Source organism: Tupaia chinensis, unplaced genomic scaffold, assembly GCF_000334495.1.
Source record: "Tupaia chinensis unplaced genomic scaffold, TupChi_1.0 Scaffold000106_1, whole genome shotgun sequence".
Classification (NCBI taxonomy): domain Eukaryota; kingdom Metazoa; phylum Chordata; class Mammalia; order Scandentia; family Tupaiidae; genus Tupaia; species Tupaia belangeri.
Genome location: NW_006159570.1, coordinates 1,275,443 through 1,295,018, shown reverse-complemented (window position 1 = coordinate 1,295,018; position 19,576 = coordinate 1,275,443). Strand labels below are relative to the sequence as shown.

Here is a 19,576-nt window from a genome sequence, read left to right as displayed (position 1 = left end):
AATTTTTGGGTTTGTTTCCCGGGAACCTCCTTTAAAAATTTCCCATTTTTTTTTTTTTTTTTTTTTTTTTTTTTTTTTTTTTTTTCTGCTATGTCTCTAAAAGAGTGTATGTTGACTAATAGCTTTGTCATTAATAACCAAGGGACAATTTTATGTTACAATACCTCACTGCCAACATGTATTTAAAAAGGCAGTTTTAAGTTTTCTGAACTCAATGTTCATGATTAAAAGGTTTAAATGAAACGTAGGCTCACAACAGGGAATATATTTTAGCAAAGAGTATTCAAAAAGGATTTTTCTCTTACTTAGCAATTTCTAGATTCCACTGTCAGTAATGTTACTAAATCACAGTTATTAAACTGATATGGCACTTTACTAATTTAATATAATTGGATCTCCCTGTGCCTTCATGGATCAGAAGATATAAACATACCCAGATCACAGATGGGTAAACTAAGGCCAAAAGAAAACACGGCAAAACACTTGCAAAGAAAAGGATACGGTTCCTGAGTTGTCTCCTGGAGGTTATGAATATGTCTATTACCACGATTATTGTGATAGTTTCATGGATATGCAAATGACAATACTCATCAAATTGTATGCAATAAAAATGTGTAGATTTGATATCAATTATGCATCAGGAAAGATGTCTGTTAAAAATTTCTGACTTTTGTTTAGGAGGTCCAAAGCAAGTCCCTCCCCACTTTGTAACTCATTACAATGATTAAGCAAGTATAGGACCAGCCCAGGGCCTGGTGGTTAAGGTGGCTGGATCCCACATGTCCAATCTTTTGGTTCAAGTCTAGAATAGCGACTTGGGAAACCACATTGGGCACGTGTGTGTGCATGCCTAAAATTTCAAAAGAGGAAAGAAATGGAGAAGAAGATATTGCAGCATGACCATTCACAATGGGAGCTGCTTTCTTTTTCTCTCTCTCTTTCTCCTTCTTTATCTTGGATGGCCATTTGTGCCTTCTGGCAAATTAAGAAATAAAAAAAAACAACAGATTAAGTATAAATTCTATTTTTTACATTCTACCCAGTCATGTGCCTGTGTTTAGGGTCTTATGAACTGTTCAGAAAGAGAACAATATTTTCTCTATCCACTATCAACATTTGCAACACTTGATACTATTCATCAGAGAATGATTCTCTCACCCTAGTCATTTTCATGCTAAAGCATGTCCTTTCCAATCCTCTTGGCTAAAGAAAATGAGGCAGTGGCATCTTTCCACTGATACCCAAAGTTTCCTATGTTTAGTTCACAGCACCCAAGCAACGACTAACACTCTGGATCATTATAAAAGGTCTTTCCTTTATCAATGTTTGAGGCCTTGAAATATGCCACTTAAACAAGACATTTTCAAAAGGAAGTCAGACACCAACTCCCTGTCGTTCTTTTTTCTTTCTTTCTTTTTTTAATGATAGAAAGCACATGTGTGAGAGATAGAGAAGTGCCCTCAGCAGGGGCTCATCATGCCATTATCCCCTGTCCCCAGCCTGCTGACTCTTCATGTGTGTTTTCAAGCTGACCCAGGAGCTGAACCTGCAGTCAGCCATGTGGCTTCCAGCTTTGCAGGGCACTTGCACTACCCCTGCCCCATAACAACTGGGCCTCTTTTTGGTTCTTTTCAAACCAGCAGCATCCCATAACCAAATGATTTCTGAACGTCTACTTTGAATCTTTCCTTTGCCTACCTTTCCACCATGTTCGAACACTTGCCATGTCTTCTGTTTCCTACCTTTAGGTCCATTTACCTTGCATTCATTGACATCATTCTCTCATTCTCCAAATTCTAATTCTGGCCTTCAGTAATTCCTCTGTCTTTCGCATTCTCTGTGAAAGAACACAGACAATATGCTGGTTGCTATGAGGAAAAAAAAGATTCCCCTTACTTTGGAAAACACCTCTATATTTGGAATCATAAAAGAAGGGTTGAGAATATAAATAATCTTCACAAGAAAGGGTTACTAAATGTTTATTCAGTGTCCTGCTTGAGTTATCAGACACAAAGCAAATGAACTAAATGCTTTTTTTTTAAGGTTTTTGTTATAAGGTGTGTGTGCTTACTCGAGAGAGACAGAGAAAGACAATTAGAGGAAAGGAAGAAATCACTCCCCTGGGTTGATAGCTATGCCATAATCCCTTCTCCATTCTCCCCTTGGGATTTTGGGCATGCACGCACATGCACCCAGAGTGATTTTTAAGCCACCAGGTCCAGGACTCAAACCATGGTAGGCCATAAGGGAGTCTAGTGCTTTAATCACTCTACCGCCTGTTGGCTCTGAACTAAATCTAGAAGAATGCTAGCTAGCTTCACCACCTCATAAAGATACATGATAAAATGCTAAGACATTTTATTGATAACTACCATCGGCAAATCTAGCACAGATGGTTTTTGCATCAGTTATTGTTCACATCAGAATATTCCTGGAAAATCAGATTGGAGATGGGATGACAATAAGTGAATTTTCTAGAAAGAACAGAGTAAAGATGTGAGAAACTAAGTAACAAAAAAGGCATCAACAACCAAGAAAACTCAACAACTTTTGCTAAATTATTAGTACGGGGGTGGGGGGGAAGCCTGAAGATTTTAGATTTAATCCAAAATTGGATTTGATTTAATCACCTTTGATAACCTTCTAGGGATTTACTGGAATGGCATGCGTCAAAACCAGAAATTATTTTTCCTTTATATTCGAGAAAGAAGCAGAATACCAGACTTCTGGTCTCTTCCTCAGTTGTTACTTGGCTTCAAGCAATAGATCTGTATTTATTTGTAAAATGATCATTGTCTTTACCTTCCTAACAGGAATATTGTGAAGATGAAAGGTATCATCTATAAAGGGCTTTAAGACCTACTTTGCAATTGTCCGGAATTTTTTTTTCAGGAATTAAGCAGATTTTTGATTTATAAAAGCTATTCTTGTCTAAATAATGCAGAGATGAGCAATGACCCAAACATCTCCTGTTATCACAATTACTTGGAGAAGGAACTGTCCGACATTATATGGCCCTTTTTGCTCAGAATAGTTTCACAGGGTGTGATAGCCTTTCAAAAGCTTGAATAAATGTAATTATGTAAAAGAAAATAAAAACAATCCTAACTAAGGGTATCTTTAAAATATAAACTCACCTCAGAAATACCTTTTTTTTTTTTTTGGAGAGGTTTTCGCTATAGGGCGCATGCGCTCGCCAGACAGACAGAGAAAGACAGAGAGACAGAAAGTGAGAAATCACCCCCCAGGGGGGATGGCCACGCCGCAATCCCTTCTCCATTCTCCTCTCAGGATCTTGGGCATGCACACACACACGCCCAGTGTGAGTTTTAAGCCACCGGGGTCTGGGACACGAACCGCGGTCGACTACATGGGAGTCCAGTGACATAGCCATTACGCTAACTGCTGGTCCCAGTAATACCGTTTTTTGAGAGGAATAGTTTCTTCCACTTGTGTTCTCCATCCACATGGCACCCCAGAGTTTGATCGGTGATCGAAGGACCTTTCTATAAAAGCTGAGAGGAATCAAAGCTACCTAGGCTGATCCCATAATCCTAACTGAAGTGTTCAAATGACTACTCTTCCTTCCCTTGAGTCTTTAGGAAGACATCCAAACAACTACTGAGAATAAATGCACATGAAAATTGACTATACATACATAATATCCTTGGCTGAGAGCTCAGGCATATAGACATATAAAATTGTATTTATTTGATTAAAATTTTATTTTCTATATTTATAAGATAAAATATAGAAAATATGCACTTGGGCTATGGTTTAAATTTGAATGCTTTCTCAGAGAATTGATAAAAATCCATCCTGATTACATTCTGAGCCTCTGTTTTTCTCATGTCAGTTCCGAATCACTTACTCTTTCATGCCCCATGCCCATTTGAAGGATCAGAATAATCAAAATGATCACAGCCTCTCATCAGAGGTTTAGTGATGTCCACCTCAGCCGGGTAGTTGTAAGCCAGCTCTAACCACCTACATGCCAAACAGATCATAGTTAACAAGGAGCAAGCTCAGACTACTCAAACTCCATTCAGTGCATGTGCTCAGAATACACCATGCTTTTCCCAGTGTCTTGGGAAAATCTACATTGCTCCTGATTCAATTTCCCATTTTGGGTCCTATCTAGCCATTGGCCTTGAATACTCATTTCATTTGCTTCAGATTACCCCTTAGTTAACTTCAAGATCTTTGATTCACCTGGCTTTTTCTGCTATCCATCTCAAACCCCTGAAAATAAGCTAATGAAATACTTAGAAACATCGACAATGACAGTAACAACAATACATGAACCTGAGTTTGACTCATGTCTCAATTTCAGTGAAGGAGAACTTATGGCTTCTGTCTGCCCTAATCCTGATCTACTCTAACTCATTCTATCCTCCAGCACCTTAGTGGTGACTATCCTATGAAAGAGATCCTCAGAGCAATGAAGATCTAACTCTGTAAAAAGCTTTTGAAAACTAGTCCTTAACTAATTGTCAATAAGAGCAGATTCATATAAATTATAAATTAGAACTTAGGCACTATCTACAACAAATAACCAAACTTTAATAATAATTTCTTGAAGTATAAACTTTACATGTACTCATCATTCTGGTGCTGTTTATATTAGGCAGTGTGCCAAAACAAGCATGGAAATAAGTAGAACAAGTTGTAGTGCTATCAAGTACATCAGGGTAACTATAGTTAACAAAAATTTACTATGTATCTCAAGCGGAATTCAGAATGTTCGTAATCACAAATGATTGAAATGATAGATGTGCTGATTATCCTGATTTAATCATTACATTGTATCCTTGTACTGAAAAAAAATCATAATGTTCTTGATAAATATGTACAATAATTAAATATCAGTTTTAAAATATGGACAATTTAGAAAACAAAAGATGGCTTCTTGGTAGCATGGTGGATAAGGCAGCTGGATCCTACATAACCTACTATACAGTTTAAGTCACAGACCCAGTAGCTTGAAAAACAGGCCAGGTGCCCGTTCATGCATGCCCAAAATCTCAAGAAGAGAGTGGAAGAGAGGGGATTGCAGTGTGGCCATCCCCTCTGAGGGGCACTTTCTCAGGAAGAGAGGGCTCTTTCTTCTCTCTCTCTCTCCCTCTCTCTCTCTCTCTCTCTCTCTCACTGTCTCTCTCTGGTGAGTGCACACACATTATAGCAAATATTGGGGGTAAAAACAGGGACCAGCATCTGGCATAATAGTTACATCACTGAACTCCCATATGGCTGATGGCCATTCGAGTCCTGGACCTGGTGGCTTGAAACTTACACCAGGCATATGTGCACGCATGCCCAAAATCCTGAGAGGAGAATGCAGGGGAAGGGATTGTGGCGTGGCCAGTCACCCTGGGGCATGATTTCTTACTTTCTGTCTCTCCAGTGAGTGCACGCACTCTATAGCAAAATAATATGCAAACAAAATAGAAATAAAAACAGAAGAGGTTCTCTCTTTTTTTAACTTATCTTCTATAAAATATATGGCATGCTTTTATAGTTAACTTACATATAGTAAGAATTTTCTATCTACATGGACTGTATCACTAAGGAAGAAGTCTTGAATTTTTTGGTGGGGTCTTAATTTTGTTTTTCCACATCCTATGCCTCAATCAGGGCTCTATGTTGCTTATTTTATTATCACACCAAATGTATGAAGTAAGAATTATAATTTCTATTTTAAGAGACATAAAGAGATTTCCCTAAGAGTACACAGCTACCAAATAAACAAAGATTCTTAGTTCTTTTCATTATACCTTTCTACTTTTGATGAGAAAAAAAAATTCTGCCTTGAAATAAAAGAGTGTCCCAGCTAAAAAGAAAGCTGCTACCATAAAAAGACAAGGAGAAAACTTAAGTACATATTTCTAAATAAAATAAGTCAATTGGAAAGGGATACATACTTAAGATTCTAGCTATATTACGTTCTGAAAGTGGAAAACATTATGAATACATTAAAAAGATCAGTGGTTTCCAAAAGTTGGAAGGGAGAGATATATGACTGAAAATAGCACAGCAATTTTTTAGAGCAGAGAAACTATTATGCTTCTATAGTGGGAGATACATGTCAGACATTTGACAAAACCCAGAGAATGCACAACACCGAGGTGACCCCTGAGATAAACCGTGGATTCTGGGTGATAATGATATGTCAATGCATGTACATCTATTGTCACAAATTTGCCATTCTGGTGTCCGAGGTTGATAGTACCAGCAGTTGTGTTTGTGTGCGAACATGGAGTACATTTTCTCTACTTTCCACTCAATTTAGCTGTGATCCTAGAACTAATTTAAAAAGTCCAAACCAACAAACAAAAAGATTTAACAAAAAAGTGTTTCCTCACTACACAAACACCATGGGCTTTATGTGACTATACTTTATACCTTGTGCTAATCAGTAGAACTGTCTAACAGAAATACTTGAGACTGGGTGTTTTTTAAAGAAAATATATGTTTATTCATAAAACTCATAATTCTGGTGGCGAGGAAGTCCTAAGGCCTCACAAAATGGCAGAAGGCAGAACTTTTAGTAGAGCAGAGTGTGGTCTATGTCCATGTAGCCCCACCTGCCTCCTTTTCTGTCCTTAAATACATTCAAGAGCCCAATCATGGAGGACCCCCCCCGCCATGACACATTCAAAGGCCCCTTCATGGGACACCATAAAGGGATTAAGTTTTCACTTACAAAACAATCAAGTCCTATGACTTGCTAGAGTAAATCCAAATTCAAAAACATTGTGCATTGGCTCTAGTTGTAGATGAGATTTCTTCTGAGACCCTTGATAGCCATAAGAGTCAAAGCCACCTATGAAATCAACTGGAAAGGGACAATTGTCTTCATTAGTTGACTTTTCAGAGTAAACAAGCATTTGGTTTGGGAACAAACCATTATCTACACCATCACAAACACCCTGGGATAATAAGAAAAGAAAAACAAGATAAAATAAGCCAATAGAGTAAGATTCAAGAAAAAAATAAAGCTGTCCTCCAGCATTCTCATTTAGTCTCTATATCACTTTCCTTTTTCCTTTCTGTCAACTATCATGTGGGTCTCTTGTCATTGTACCTTTTTTACCCCCGCCACACCTCTATATGTACAAAGAAAAAAGAAAATAAAATATTCTCACATTACTTTTAATATATACTGTTTCAGTTATTATTACTGACAAAACTTAGTAACACAAAACAACCATCTATTATGCTTATGGTTAATAACTCATACAGGTACAGGGGGGATGGCTTATCTCTGTTGTCTGAGGTCAGGGATCTGAGGAAAACTCTAAGACTAGGTTATTCAACAGCTTGGATCTGGAATAATTTAGAAACATTTTCTCTCACACGACTGGATGTGGATGCTAACTACCAGCTGGCATCTCAGCTAACCTGTCAGCTGAAACACCTATCCATAGGTTCTCTGTTGATTTCTCCATGTGAGCTATCTTGGGCTCTCTTCTGGCATGATGGCTGTGATCCAAAAGAGAGCATCCCAAAGAGCAAGAAAGAAGTGCTTGACCCTTTTATGTATAGCCTTGGATGCTACATAGTGTCATTTCTATCATCCTCAAAGCTGCCTCAAAGTTCTGCTCAGTTCAGGAGGAAGAAAAATGGAGCCGAAGCACTGGATGGAAGGACTGTCAAGGTCACATTGTAAGAACATGTGAAATACAAGATGTTGCAGTCATTTAGGAAAATATAATCTTCCTCACTAACTCTTACCGTATCTTACTGTATCTTATATATCTGAGTATGTATTGCTTTTGAATGTGTCATTAGACTTAGCTCTACATCTTTATATCTAATTTTCTGTTCCAGATGGTAAACCACATGATGGCCCTGTCAGCTATGTTCAGTTCATTTACATAAGCTCCACTATAACTCCTTGTACTGGACACCCATAATATTTAATATTATTACTAGTACTGTGATTGCTGATAGATACTGCACTTGACTAATCAGTATTTTATGCAATGAAACTTATAATATTACAGAAAATCTCCACGCCAACCAAAAAGAAATATAGCATCTTTAGCGTGCAAATGATTTTTTTCTTTGGAGAGGTTTTCGCTATAGGGCACATGTGCTCGTCAGAAAGAGAGAGACAGAGAGACCCCAGGGGGGATGGCCATGCCACAATCCCTTCTCCTCCATTCCTGTCTTGGGATCCTAGGCACGCACGCACACGCACCCGGCATGAGTTTAAGCCACTGGGTCTGGTACTCGAACCGTGGTCGACTACATGGGAAGTCCAGTGACATAGCCATTACGCTAACTGCTGGTCCCATGGACAAATGAACTTTATTATTACAATTTTATTTCATTTTATTATTTATTTATTTATTTTGTTGCTATAGGGTGCATGCACTTGTCAGAGAGACAGAGACAGAGAGTGAGAAAGTGGGACTTCAGCCCCCAGGGGGAATAGCCATGCCACAACTTTCTCTCCATTCTCTTCCTGGGATTTGCAGCATACATATACATGCACTCCACATGAGTTTCAAGCCACTGGATCCAGGACTCGAACCATGCTCAGACAGTGACTCCAGCACCTCAGCACCGTACTACCCACTGGCCCCTTGTTATTCCAATTGTATTATTCTTGGTTGCTTGAGAAAAGCACATCATTTCTTCTACCAAATGAATAGACTCTTGTAAAGCAATAATTCAATCACTATCTTGAAGGAACTATCGTTTTAGCCATGGTTAGTAGTTTAATATTTTATTAAAAGGTTTTTATTAGTACTCTGTGTAAGACCTTGATCATGAATGCTTATTTGTTCTGAGAAGTTAACTAATGAAGACAATTGTCCCTTTTCAGTTGATTTCATAGGTGGCTTTGACTCTTATGGCTATCAAGGGCCTCAGAAGACATCTCATCTACAACTACAGCCAATGTACATGTAAGTGAATTACTTTGGAGGTACTCTTCTGAGATATTTATTAACAGATAATTAAATAAACATGTCATGGCACCAAATAGATGGCATGCAACTTTCTTTCAGTTATATACTTCAGTATTTCCTCTTATGTTAATGTTGTTTGGACAAGGGTAATTCTAATAACATTTTCTTTATGATTTTTAAAATATGTGACTTAACAGAAATGCCATCTCAAAAGTTATCTTTAGTCTTAAATTTAAGTATCCCCTACATGGCTCAAAAACTTGTGTTATACAATAGACCACTTCTTGAATACCCTAAAATTGTATATTTTGAGAATGATAGAATACCACAGGCAGTTATATGTAACTATATGCAAGCCATATATTCTGGTGTTCCTAAGGTAGTCCCAATTTCCACTGGTTGTGCTGGCATAATTACCAGCCCTCCGTATTATTCTCAAAAGAGTTCTCATTTAGATGAAAAATGATAGGGTCACCCTTGTTATATATAGTGTTCAAAAAATTCAAACACTGAGCAATACTCTTTCTTTTTTCTGATGTAAAAGCAAAAATGAAACTAGAACATTAACACTGAAACTTATCAAACTCTTAACTCTAGCACTTGAGAGAGCAGACATACAATCAGAGCCTGATTTTTATATCTGTGTTTAGGCAAATTCCCTTGGATAACAACTGATAACAAATTCTATATATCAGCATCAAGTGATATGCTGAATTGCAAGCGAAGATCAAAATAGAAAGTAAGATTCCAATTCATTTTAAAATGTGAACTTCTCTCTTTGAAGATATGTGTTTGTTGTCGTTGTCCTCCACCATTGAATCATTTTACCTTTTAATATCTCTAGTGTGTAGGATCATAAATGGATTTTTTGGGATAGTTCTCCTCCAAAGAGATTAATCTTTAGAACCCCTTTAAACTTCTCTTTAAAAAAGAGAATTATGTGTGCATCATGCTGCCTTTTCCTTTGTGTCCCTTGTACTTTTCTGAAGGATTTGCTAATACTGCCCATTAAAAAGACTTCATCAGTTCTGAAATGAACCAGTATTTACGTCATCCACAGCACTGCCTCTGCACACAGTATATCACGCATCCCTTCTGTTACATCCCCCCAACCACTGCCCTAATGCCGACACGCATGACCTGTTAACTTGAGTGTTCCAGTCTCATTCTTGTTTCAGAATCCTTATTCCATCTCCCCAAGGCTCCCCAATTAATTTTCTTAAAGCACCCCTTCAATGATCTCACTTTCCTGCCCCAAAGGTTGAGCAATGACTCCTTATTGCCTACTGACCAGAGTCTAAAATCTTTGCCATAGCCTGCCATTGATCTACTCTCGATGCTCCGTTGCATTTTTACCTTTATTTGAACTCTTAATAACTGTCAAGCCCCAATCAAATGCAGATGATGCTGGGGGATATTAAGAAAATGATGAGTAAGAAAAGGTTCTGTCCTGAAGGTCCAAACTCTGGCCTTTCCGTAAGGCTCCAGTACTGTGCAGCAGTGCCCCCCACCTCCTGCACTTCGGCTGCTGGAGTCCTTCAGATTTTATCTTAAAATACATCTCCTTCATGAAACATTTATTCCTCATTTTTATCACTAATTTTTTTTTCTTTTTTGCCATGAACTTTGATTTGTACACTAGTTGCTCTTTTTCCTTTACCTTGCCTATTCCCAGAAAGGCTTGATAGCTACCACCAAAAATAAAACAATAAATTCTTTAAGTTCCTTATCATTCTCCTCAATATTTTATTGTTCTCAATATTTTATTATTGCCTTCTGTGAAGTGTTCCATTTTTAAAAGGCAAGGCAATCAGAAGCCATGGTTAAAATTAAAGATACATAGCCTAAGATAAAATTCCTTATGACCTTGGGGATATGACTTTACTTGAATAACTTTATTTAATTTCATTAAATTTAAATTTCCTCAGCTGCAAAATAATAATGACATTTTAATCTATTTTGTGACTAATAACAGAAAATAAATGAAAGTAAGCAATTTAAGAGACCTAGGGCCAGCAGTTGGCATAATGGCTATGTCACTGGACTCCCATGTAATCGACTGCAGTTCAAGTCCTGGACCCAGTGGCTTAAACTCATGCCAGGCATATGTGTGTGTGTGTGCCCGAGATCCTGAGAGGAGAAAGGAGGAGAAGGGACTATGGTGTGGCCATCCTCCCTGGGGGTGAATTCTCACTTTCTGTCTATCTCTGTCTTTCTGGCAAGCACATGTGCCCTATGGCAAAAACCTCTCCAAAAAAAAAAGAGAGAGAGAGAGAGAGAGAGAGAGACTAGAGGTTTATTCAGCTCATGGTTTGAGGTTCCAGGTCCAGGGACCATACCTAGTGAACTTCTCATAGAGTCCCAATCACATTAGGAGTGTGAGAACAGAACAGACAACTGTGTTCCTGAATCTACTTCTGACCTAATTCTCTTTCCTTATGAATTCACCAGTACTCAAGCATGGGGGCCCTGCCCTGATTGCCTTTATCCTAATCTCTTCCCAAAGGCCCTACCTTACAACACCATAATAATATTAAGTTTTCACTCTCTCAGTCCCATCACAACCAAATCTCAACACATGAATTATTGGATGACTCAAACCATAGTAGATAATAACACACGTACTTTATATAATTTTCTGAAATTATATGAAATAATGCATGAGCCCTGTAGTAGGCCAAAATATCTACAATGCTTTCAGTTGCTGGATTCTGACAATATTACATAGCATATTACTGTGTTGGTCAATGTAAATGATCAATAAATATGATCAAGCTATAATAAATGACATAAGCTCTAAAGATCTCATGTTATGATAAAAATATGAAGATGCTAATTATACATGTTCACATATATTGTTTTAGATCAAGCATTCGTAATTAAGCATTGGTTTTTAAAGAGGGGACTCTACAAAGGCATGCGTCTTTGTCCAGATTAATTTTTTTGAGGATAAAACTTTCCATGGTTTTGTTACACTATTTCATTTTATTTTTATCTATTAATTTTTTAGAGGTTTTTGCCTTAGGGTATGAGCACTTGCCAGAGAGAGAGAGAAATAGAGACAGTGAGATGGACAGTGAAAAATGACCCTCTAGAGAAGGTCACACTGCAATCCCTTCTATTCTCCTCCTGGGATTTTGAGCACACCCACACACATGCTGGGTGTGATTTTCCAGTCACCATGTCTGTGACTTGAACCCTAATTGGTTATGTGGGAGTACAATACCTTAACCACTATGCCACCTGCTGACCCTAAATATACTACTTTAAATGCCAACTAAATGTAATAGGAAATTTGTTTTTCCCTTTACTGCCTGAGAATGGTAAACTCATATGACAACTTTTAAGTCTCATTGCCCATGAAATAAATGTTCGATGGAATTCAAATTCAGGAAGTTAGGGATACTTAAAGTTACAAAAAAAAAAAAATTACTAGTTAAAATACTGCTACCATCCCTTTCATAAAACATCTCGTAAGAAACCTCAGATCCTACAACTGAGAAGTTATTTTGCCCATGAGGAAATTGAACCAAGAGAAAGGAAAACAATAGTCATACAACTTGTTAGTAGTAGAGCCAGGGTTATTAACCAGTTTTCCTCACCTTTTAGTTCAATATTCTTTGCAAATTGTTAGATGGTGAATTTGACCTGGTATTACAGTCCCTGGTTTTTCATTTTGTTGTGTGTACTCTTTACATTAACTTTTTCATTTTTCCATTCAACCCATCCTTTTTTCTGTATTCCCTTTATTCCCGTTGGATTTCACGTTATGCAGTATTGGATGAAGTGCCTTTTCCTCTGTGTAACCCTCAAACCAGTCACCTGAGAGCCGCAAACCTATTCAAAGCCTGTGAAAAACTAAAACTGATCCCCATGTAAGCCCCATCCCCTGCTGAGAGGCAGGGACCTAAGCATCTCCTATGTCTTTGTCATTTAGAGTGTACCTTCTTCTGTCCCCCTGCCATAAATATGTCTTGTAAAGTCAGAGTAATTTAACATCGTGGGCCAGTTCAAGCACTCTAACAATATTATATAGTAACTGGAAATAAAAGCTGTTCCTTGAAGGAGAGCAAATGCCGAAAAGCAAGATGCATTTTCAGCTGTAGGGTTTCCCAGCAAATCTATGGCTGAAATCCTGGGTGAAGTTTTAAAATCACTGCTATAACTGACTGAAGAGTCATAGCAGTGTTGTAGAGCCTGTAGCCAATGAATAGACAATCCCATTTAGTTTTAGTTAAATTGAGCGAGTGTTTTTATTTGTAATTCTTCAGATGATCTATAATCCATTTAAAAAGGAAATGTCACTATGTTTTTTTTTCTGATAGTTTGATAAATCTGTTTGAAACAAATGATAGCTATGAAGTTGCTGCACGCACACGCAAAGCCCCCATTTCTACAGGTCAGTTTTCTAACAAAGTAGCTGCTTTGACAACTGACCTGGGTGCCAATGTGCGTGCAGCTTGATGGGGCTCCCTGCGGTGTGAGCAGATCCTCTGCTATTTTAGACAACATTGGAAAACATTGCATTCTTTTTGGCAGCTTAATTGAACAGCAATACATATTCATTTCATTAATCCCTGAAATAGATTTTAAATTACCATAGTGGTCCTCTATCCAAGCTGTTACACTGAAAAAAAAAAAAAAGAAAGAAAGAAAGAAAAGAAGAAAATTGACTATTTGAAACCAAGATGAGGTTTGTTTGTTTCTTTTCTTTTGGTTTGCTCTTGTACTTGGAGAGGTGAGAAAAGATGATGATCAACAGGCATCCATTGCTCTCCCCCCAATTAAAAGCATTTTTTTCTCTCTCTTAGGTCAAAATAATAAAGATGAATTCAGTATGTCAGCCCATGGACCTTTCAAAGAACTTGTTTCCCAGTGGCCTCCTGCATTTTATGAAGAGCAAGAAGCAACTGAGTTTAATTATATATACAATTTAATGAAAGAAACACAAAGCCTCTACACACACACACACACGCACACACACACACACACACACACACACACACACACCAATTTCACTTGACCTCCTCTTTCTAACTGAAGCAAACAAATATGCAGGGCATGCCCATCTTGGATTTCCTGAAAGCAGGCTCTTTTCTTCCAGGCCTTTGGACCGTTCAAAAGGAGACATGTTGGTGCCCTCTGCTGGTCATTACTAACTGGTCTGCAGCCCAGCCAGTACGCCTCCTGAGCTATGAAGTCATCCAGGGCGCCTTAGTTAGAGATCCTTGTCTTCTGCACCCCATACATCTTGATAGCACCACAGCTACTTAGGCAACGTAATTGCAAAAACAAAACATGCCATGACGACCTTGTAACCGAAGTCTGAAACTGGCAGGTTGTTGGCCCTAAAGGCTGTACCGTACATACTTGCCTTAACCCACTTAACGTTGTGTGCCCTAGAATCTCAGTGCAGACATCCCCAAGTCACCTCCTTTAGGCTAACACACTGCTATTAATTCCGAGTGAGTTGAGTCTGCGTGTTTCACGTCATGGAACGAGACTGAATCGCTCAGCAGCTCCAGTGTGTCTGTGTAAGAAAACTGCCAGCTGTCAGCAAAGTGCTTTACCATTGAGCCTCCACGGCGGCCAAAAAGAGACAACTAATAATAACACAAAAACAGTAATAATTGTCATCTTTATAATTCTTCCATATGGTCTTCTGATGGGGTTGGGGTAGGGCAGAGTAAAACTTATTAATCTACTAAACTCATTAATCTACTGAAGCAGAAAGCAAAAATGGCTTAATTCATTGATTTTATTTATTGCACTTAGGTGCTTTTATAAGTATCTACAAACGTCTTTTACTAACACAGAAACAACTGTGGGTTTCTATCAACAGAGGCCAACTGAATATGTATTAGCTATGTTTACTCTTTTATATCTAATTCAAATTGAAGACCCTATGTAGGTGAACTTTTTTTTCTAACTTCAGCGTACGAGATTATTTTTTGGGTGGGTGGGGGGAGCAATAGTTACCTTGGTGAAATATTTGAGATCTCTTTGTGATATTTGGGGGATCTGTTGTGTGTTAGAGTGTATTTCAATCCTCCTGTATTATTGTGGCAGAAAAACTGTGCTGTTAACGTAGTTGGCAACAAGATGCCTTTGGAAACTTAATAGTAGGTCAATGTGTTTATGGAATACTCTGAAATCCTAGGAAATTTTGTTCTATATTTTCCAGCATTGTTTGGTTGTCATTAGTGGAAAACATACTTAGCTCAGGCTTATCAGGAACTCAAATGAGTCAGTATTTTTGTTATTTTGGTTTTTCTCTCGTGGATCCATCTAAGACTCTACAATTGACTTTTTTTTTTTTCCTTAAAAAACAAACATACCATCTTCAAGTGAAATTCAGACTGGGAAAGTTATAAATTGGCATGGAGCAATCTTTTTCTTTGGTTTCTATAAATTTGCAGTTATTGAGTAAGCTTAACTTGGACTTTATTCCATCCAGAGCTGCATAAACCAGTCCCATTGCTGTGTTTGCATGGACATCTGTGATATGCACACACACATACATTGGGAAATGATAAACAAAAAGTTACTATTGGAACATAAACTGCAAAACACACAAACAAAAGGTGCCAGCACTCATGCTTGAGTTTTCTCAGTGGCTTGCATATGTTTGTCCATATCTCCGTATATAAAATATACAGTTGCACACTTGTCAGTGAAACCTCATATGATGCTTTTTTAGTGGCATGCATGTTTAATGTACAAGAAAAATATTTACCAATGTAGTGTCCTTTGATTCCTAAAATATAAATATTATCCATGCCAGAAACTATTCTGATGTGACTATTAATGTGACTATTACAATGAGGTTTCACTGTACACTGACGCTGTGATGAGATCCCACCTTACAGCACATTTACGTGGATACAGAAATAAGCCCTCACATTCCTCCTTTAAGTTGCAGCCAACATATCACCAAATCACTACTCTCACCACCACCCAAATTTTCAAAAACAGTTGTTGACTACTAAAAAGTAATCAATGGACAGGTCTATTTTGGAAGCAGTAAGCACAGTAGTGTGATTATATCTGGGAAAACATCTAAGTTGTACAGCTGTATCCTCCTCAAAATCCGGTGAAGAATGCTATTTTTCTAGGCTGAGCTTTTGTTATAAACCTAATATTCAGAAGGCAAGAGTTACAATCCTGATGTGTCCTTTTTCTTTTTCTTTTTTCTTTTTTTTTGCATTTGTTAATTCTGAATGTATTTTTAACAGAGTGATTTTTTTGACTTACTTGTGTAATTTGCATTTTAAAAATAAATGGAAAAACAATTTTGTTTCCGAGCCATCCCTGAAAGCCCTGTTTCTCACAGCGTATTTGATTTTCTCATTGACAGGGAAACCCTATTAAGTTTGCATGAAGGCAAAGCTGATGTTCTATGCAGTGCAGGGATGTCTAAGCAGTAAGGAGGAATTGCCAGGTCATGGCACTATTTTAGCGCCGTCATAGGTAGAGTGTACTTTCATTATCTCCTGACACCATGGGTTCTTTTCACAGACTGCCTGCAATAGACTTGCTGTCATTTAGAGAACTTTTCCTTTCTATTTGGGATTTGGAGTTAGCATTAACTGAGTAATTGACAGGTGTTAGGGCACTATATTAAAAAGTATAGGTTCAATTATAGGTAGACTTTTTTCTCTCTCTCTCTCTTTTTTTTTGGCCAAATTATTTAAAATAAAGCTATTTAAATTACTCAAGTATTGCTCCTTCGAGGACATAACCCTTTTGCCGTTGGTAGAATATTGATACTCACTACAACAGAGGGCGATAGCGGAGCTTGTTGGGTTCGGACGGGCAAATACCAAAGAGTAAACTTGAGCATTCGTGACCCTGACCATAATTCTGCTACGGCTCATTGTATGTACAGTAAACATAGAGGGTAGTATACTCTGGCTGCTCGAGCTCAGGCTGCTATGGGGTTGTGTCTTTCCTCGGCACACAGACACGCACCTTTTGTTCCCTGTAATAAACGTGTGCTTAAGTGCTGTTCCCTGAAGCAGATGTGGATGGTTGTCACAACGCTGCTTCACACAGCGAAGTCGAAGGCACACATTTCAGTTGCATAAAAAGAGATCAAATTAATAGACCAACTGTATGTGTGTGTGTGTGTGTGTGTGTGTACATATATATATGCACCCTAAAGAAAAGATTCCTTCTTCTGGTATTCCCAACTAAATAAATACATTGCCCCACGTTCCAACACGGTGGAGAAATAGAGAAAAGATTGCGAATTGCCACGCCCCATTGGTGGGGTACAGTCTCTGTCCTTCTCTGTCTCTTTGTCTCTCTCTGGCAAGCACATAAGCCCTCTGGTAATGTTTTTTTTTTTTTTTTTTAAAAAGCATAACCCCGGTACAGTAAAGCAAATATTCAACATTACATTATTATAATGCGTGGACTATTTTACTCAGGAAATACAAACATTTTAGATCGAACACGTGCAGAATGAACTTGAGATCAAAACGCATTCGTTATACAGTGAGGAGACTAAAGCCCAGTGAGGGTAAGAAATTACTCAAGATTATGATACAAGGGGACTTCGGAAGATGTATGGAAAAATGGAATTAAAGTATTAAGTTTGTTGTGGTGAGAGGACAATGTGAAATTCGTGCATGTTTTTTCATTTTCCACAAAAATGTTTTTTTCAATTTTTGCCAGAGTACACGTGCACTAGTCAGAGAGAGGCAGAACGTGGGAAAGTACTCCCCACCCCCAGGGGACTAGTCAAGCTGCTGTCCATTCTCCTCCGTTTCTCCCCGCAGACAGAATTTTTTTTTTTTTTTTGGAGAGATTTTCACTGTAGGGCGCATGCGCTCGCCAGACAGACAGAGAGAGACATAGAGACAGAAAGCGAGAAATCACCCCCCAGGGGGGATGGTCACGCCGAAATCCCTTCTCCTCCATTCTCCTCTCGGGATCTTGGGCACGCACGCACACACGTCCCGCGTGAGTTTTAAGCCACCGGGTCCGGGACACGAACCGCGATCGACTACGTGGGAATCCAGCGACATAGCCATTATGCTAACTGCTGGTTCCCCACGCAGTCAGAATTTTGAGCACACACATACGCCCAGTGTGGTGTTTTTCAAGCCACCAAGTCTGGAACTTGAACTGCTCAGTACATCTGGCCATGTAGGATCCAGCCACCTTAACCACTACACCAGGGACTGGCCCTACACAAAATTTTTGATGATTCCTTGTATATCCTGAAAATGCTAAAAACTTACCATTCCACAACAAATTCTAGTATGCGTACTCTGGTTAGAATAGACTGAACCAAATACGTAATACTATCAAGTGACATTGAATTTTGCAAATTCAAATAAACCTTGATAAGAAAGACTCTAAGACCATATTAAATCATAAACTGCTTCTGAATTATTATGTATTAGGTTCAGTATAGTTTTGGTATTAAATGTATTTTATTACACTATAATTAAAACAAAACAGTAACTCAGGCCAGCAGTGACATGATGGTTAAGGTGGCTGGATCCGATATGGCCGACAGCATGGCTAAAGTTCCAGACCAAGAGTCCTGAAAAACACACTGGGCACTGCTGCTTACATACCCAACACTCCAAAAGGAGAAATGGAGAAGGAGTTACAGCACGATGGTCCTCCCTAGGGAGTAATTTTCTCTCACTCTCTCTCTCTCTCCTGTCTGTCTCTGATAAGCACACATAATGCTCTAGCAAAATATCTGTAGAAAAGATTTTTAAAATATACACATATGTAAATCTGTCTATATTTCTCTTTATTAATCAACCAGTTTTATTCCATTTTAGATTTAGAGGTTTTTCTATTATTTTTATAGTACACTGATTAATAACCAAACATTACAAAGATTACTTTAAGTAATTCAGTCCTATGTACTTTCTATACTCATCATGACAATCTTCCCTGGATATGTTATCTCTCTCTCTTTGAATATTTTAGCACTCAAAATTTGTACTCAGGGAGTTTTGTTTTTTTTTTTTTTTTAGAGTTTTTTTGCTATAGGGCGCGTGCGCTTTCCACACAGACAGAGAGAGACAGGGAGATAGAAAACAAGAAATCACCCCCCGGGGGGATGGCCACGCCACAACCCCTTCTCCTCTATTCTCCTCTCGGGATCTTGGGCATGCACGCACACACGCCCGGTGTGAGTTTTAAGCCACTGGGTCCAGGACATGAACCACGGTCGACCATGTGGGAGTCCAGTGACATAGTCATTACGCTAACTGCTGGTCCCCCTCAGGAAGTTTTTATATGAAGATCCTTATATTGTAGAAAATGAAGCCCTGACTCACCCAGTAGTGTGATGATGAAGATAGCAGAAAGCCACATGGCCACTAGACCAGGTTCTAGTCTTGAACCTGGCAACCTGAGAAACACACTGAGTACATGTATATGTGTGCCCAAAAACTGGAAAGGAGGGAAAGATGGAGGAGAGGGGATTGCGATATTACTGTTCCCAATGGGGGATGCTTTCTCCTCTTTGTCTCTCCATCTCTCTCTCTCTCTTCTCTCTGGCAAGCACATTTGCCTTCTAGCAAGTCAAAAAAAAAAAAAAAAAGCCCAATTATTCTCATCACATGTGATTCTATGCTAAGGATCCATGCCCAATCCCTTTTTTTATTTTATTACATCTTCCTTTC

At 38.4% G+C, this 19,576-nt stretch overlaps 1 protein-coding gene across 1 annotated transcript in view; it reads left to right on the top strand.

Moving 5' to 3' along the window:
- NKAIN2 (sodium/potassium transporting ATPase interacting 2) overlaps nucleotides 1-16,140 on the top strand; it is a 625,412-nt gene extending 609,272 nt beyond the window's left edge. The window contains exons 6-8 of the mRNA XM_006143804.2: nucleotides 8,834-8,915; nucleotides 9,569-9,657; nucleotides 13,730-16,140. Of these exons, the coding sequence (XP_006143866.1) occupies nucleotides 8,834-8,915; nucleotides 9,569-9,593 (107 nt within the window). The 3' untranslated portion in view covers nucleotides 9,594-9,657; nucleotides 13,730-16,140. The remainder of the gene's footprint in view (nucleotides 1-8,833; nucleotides 8,916-9,568; nucleotides 9,658-13,729) is intronic.
- Nucleotides 16,141-19,576: the final 3,436 nt, after the last annotated feature.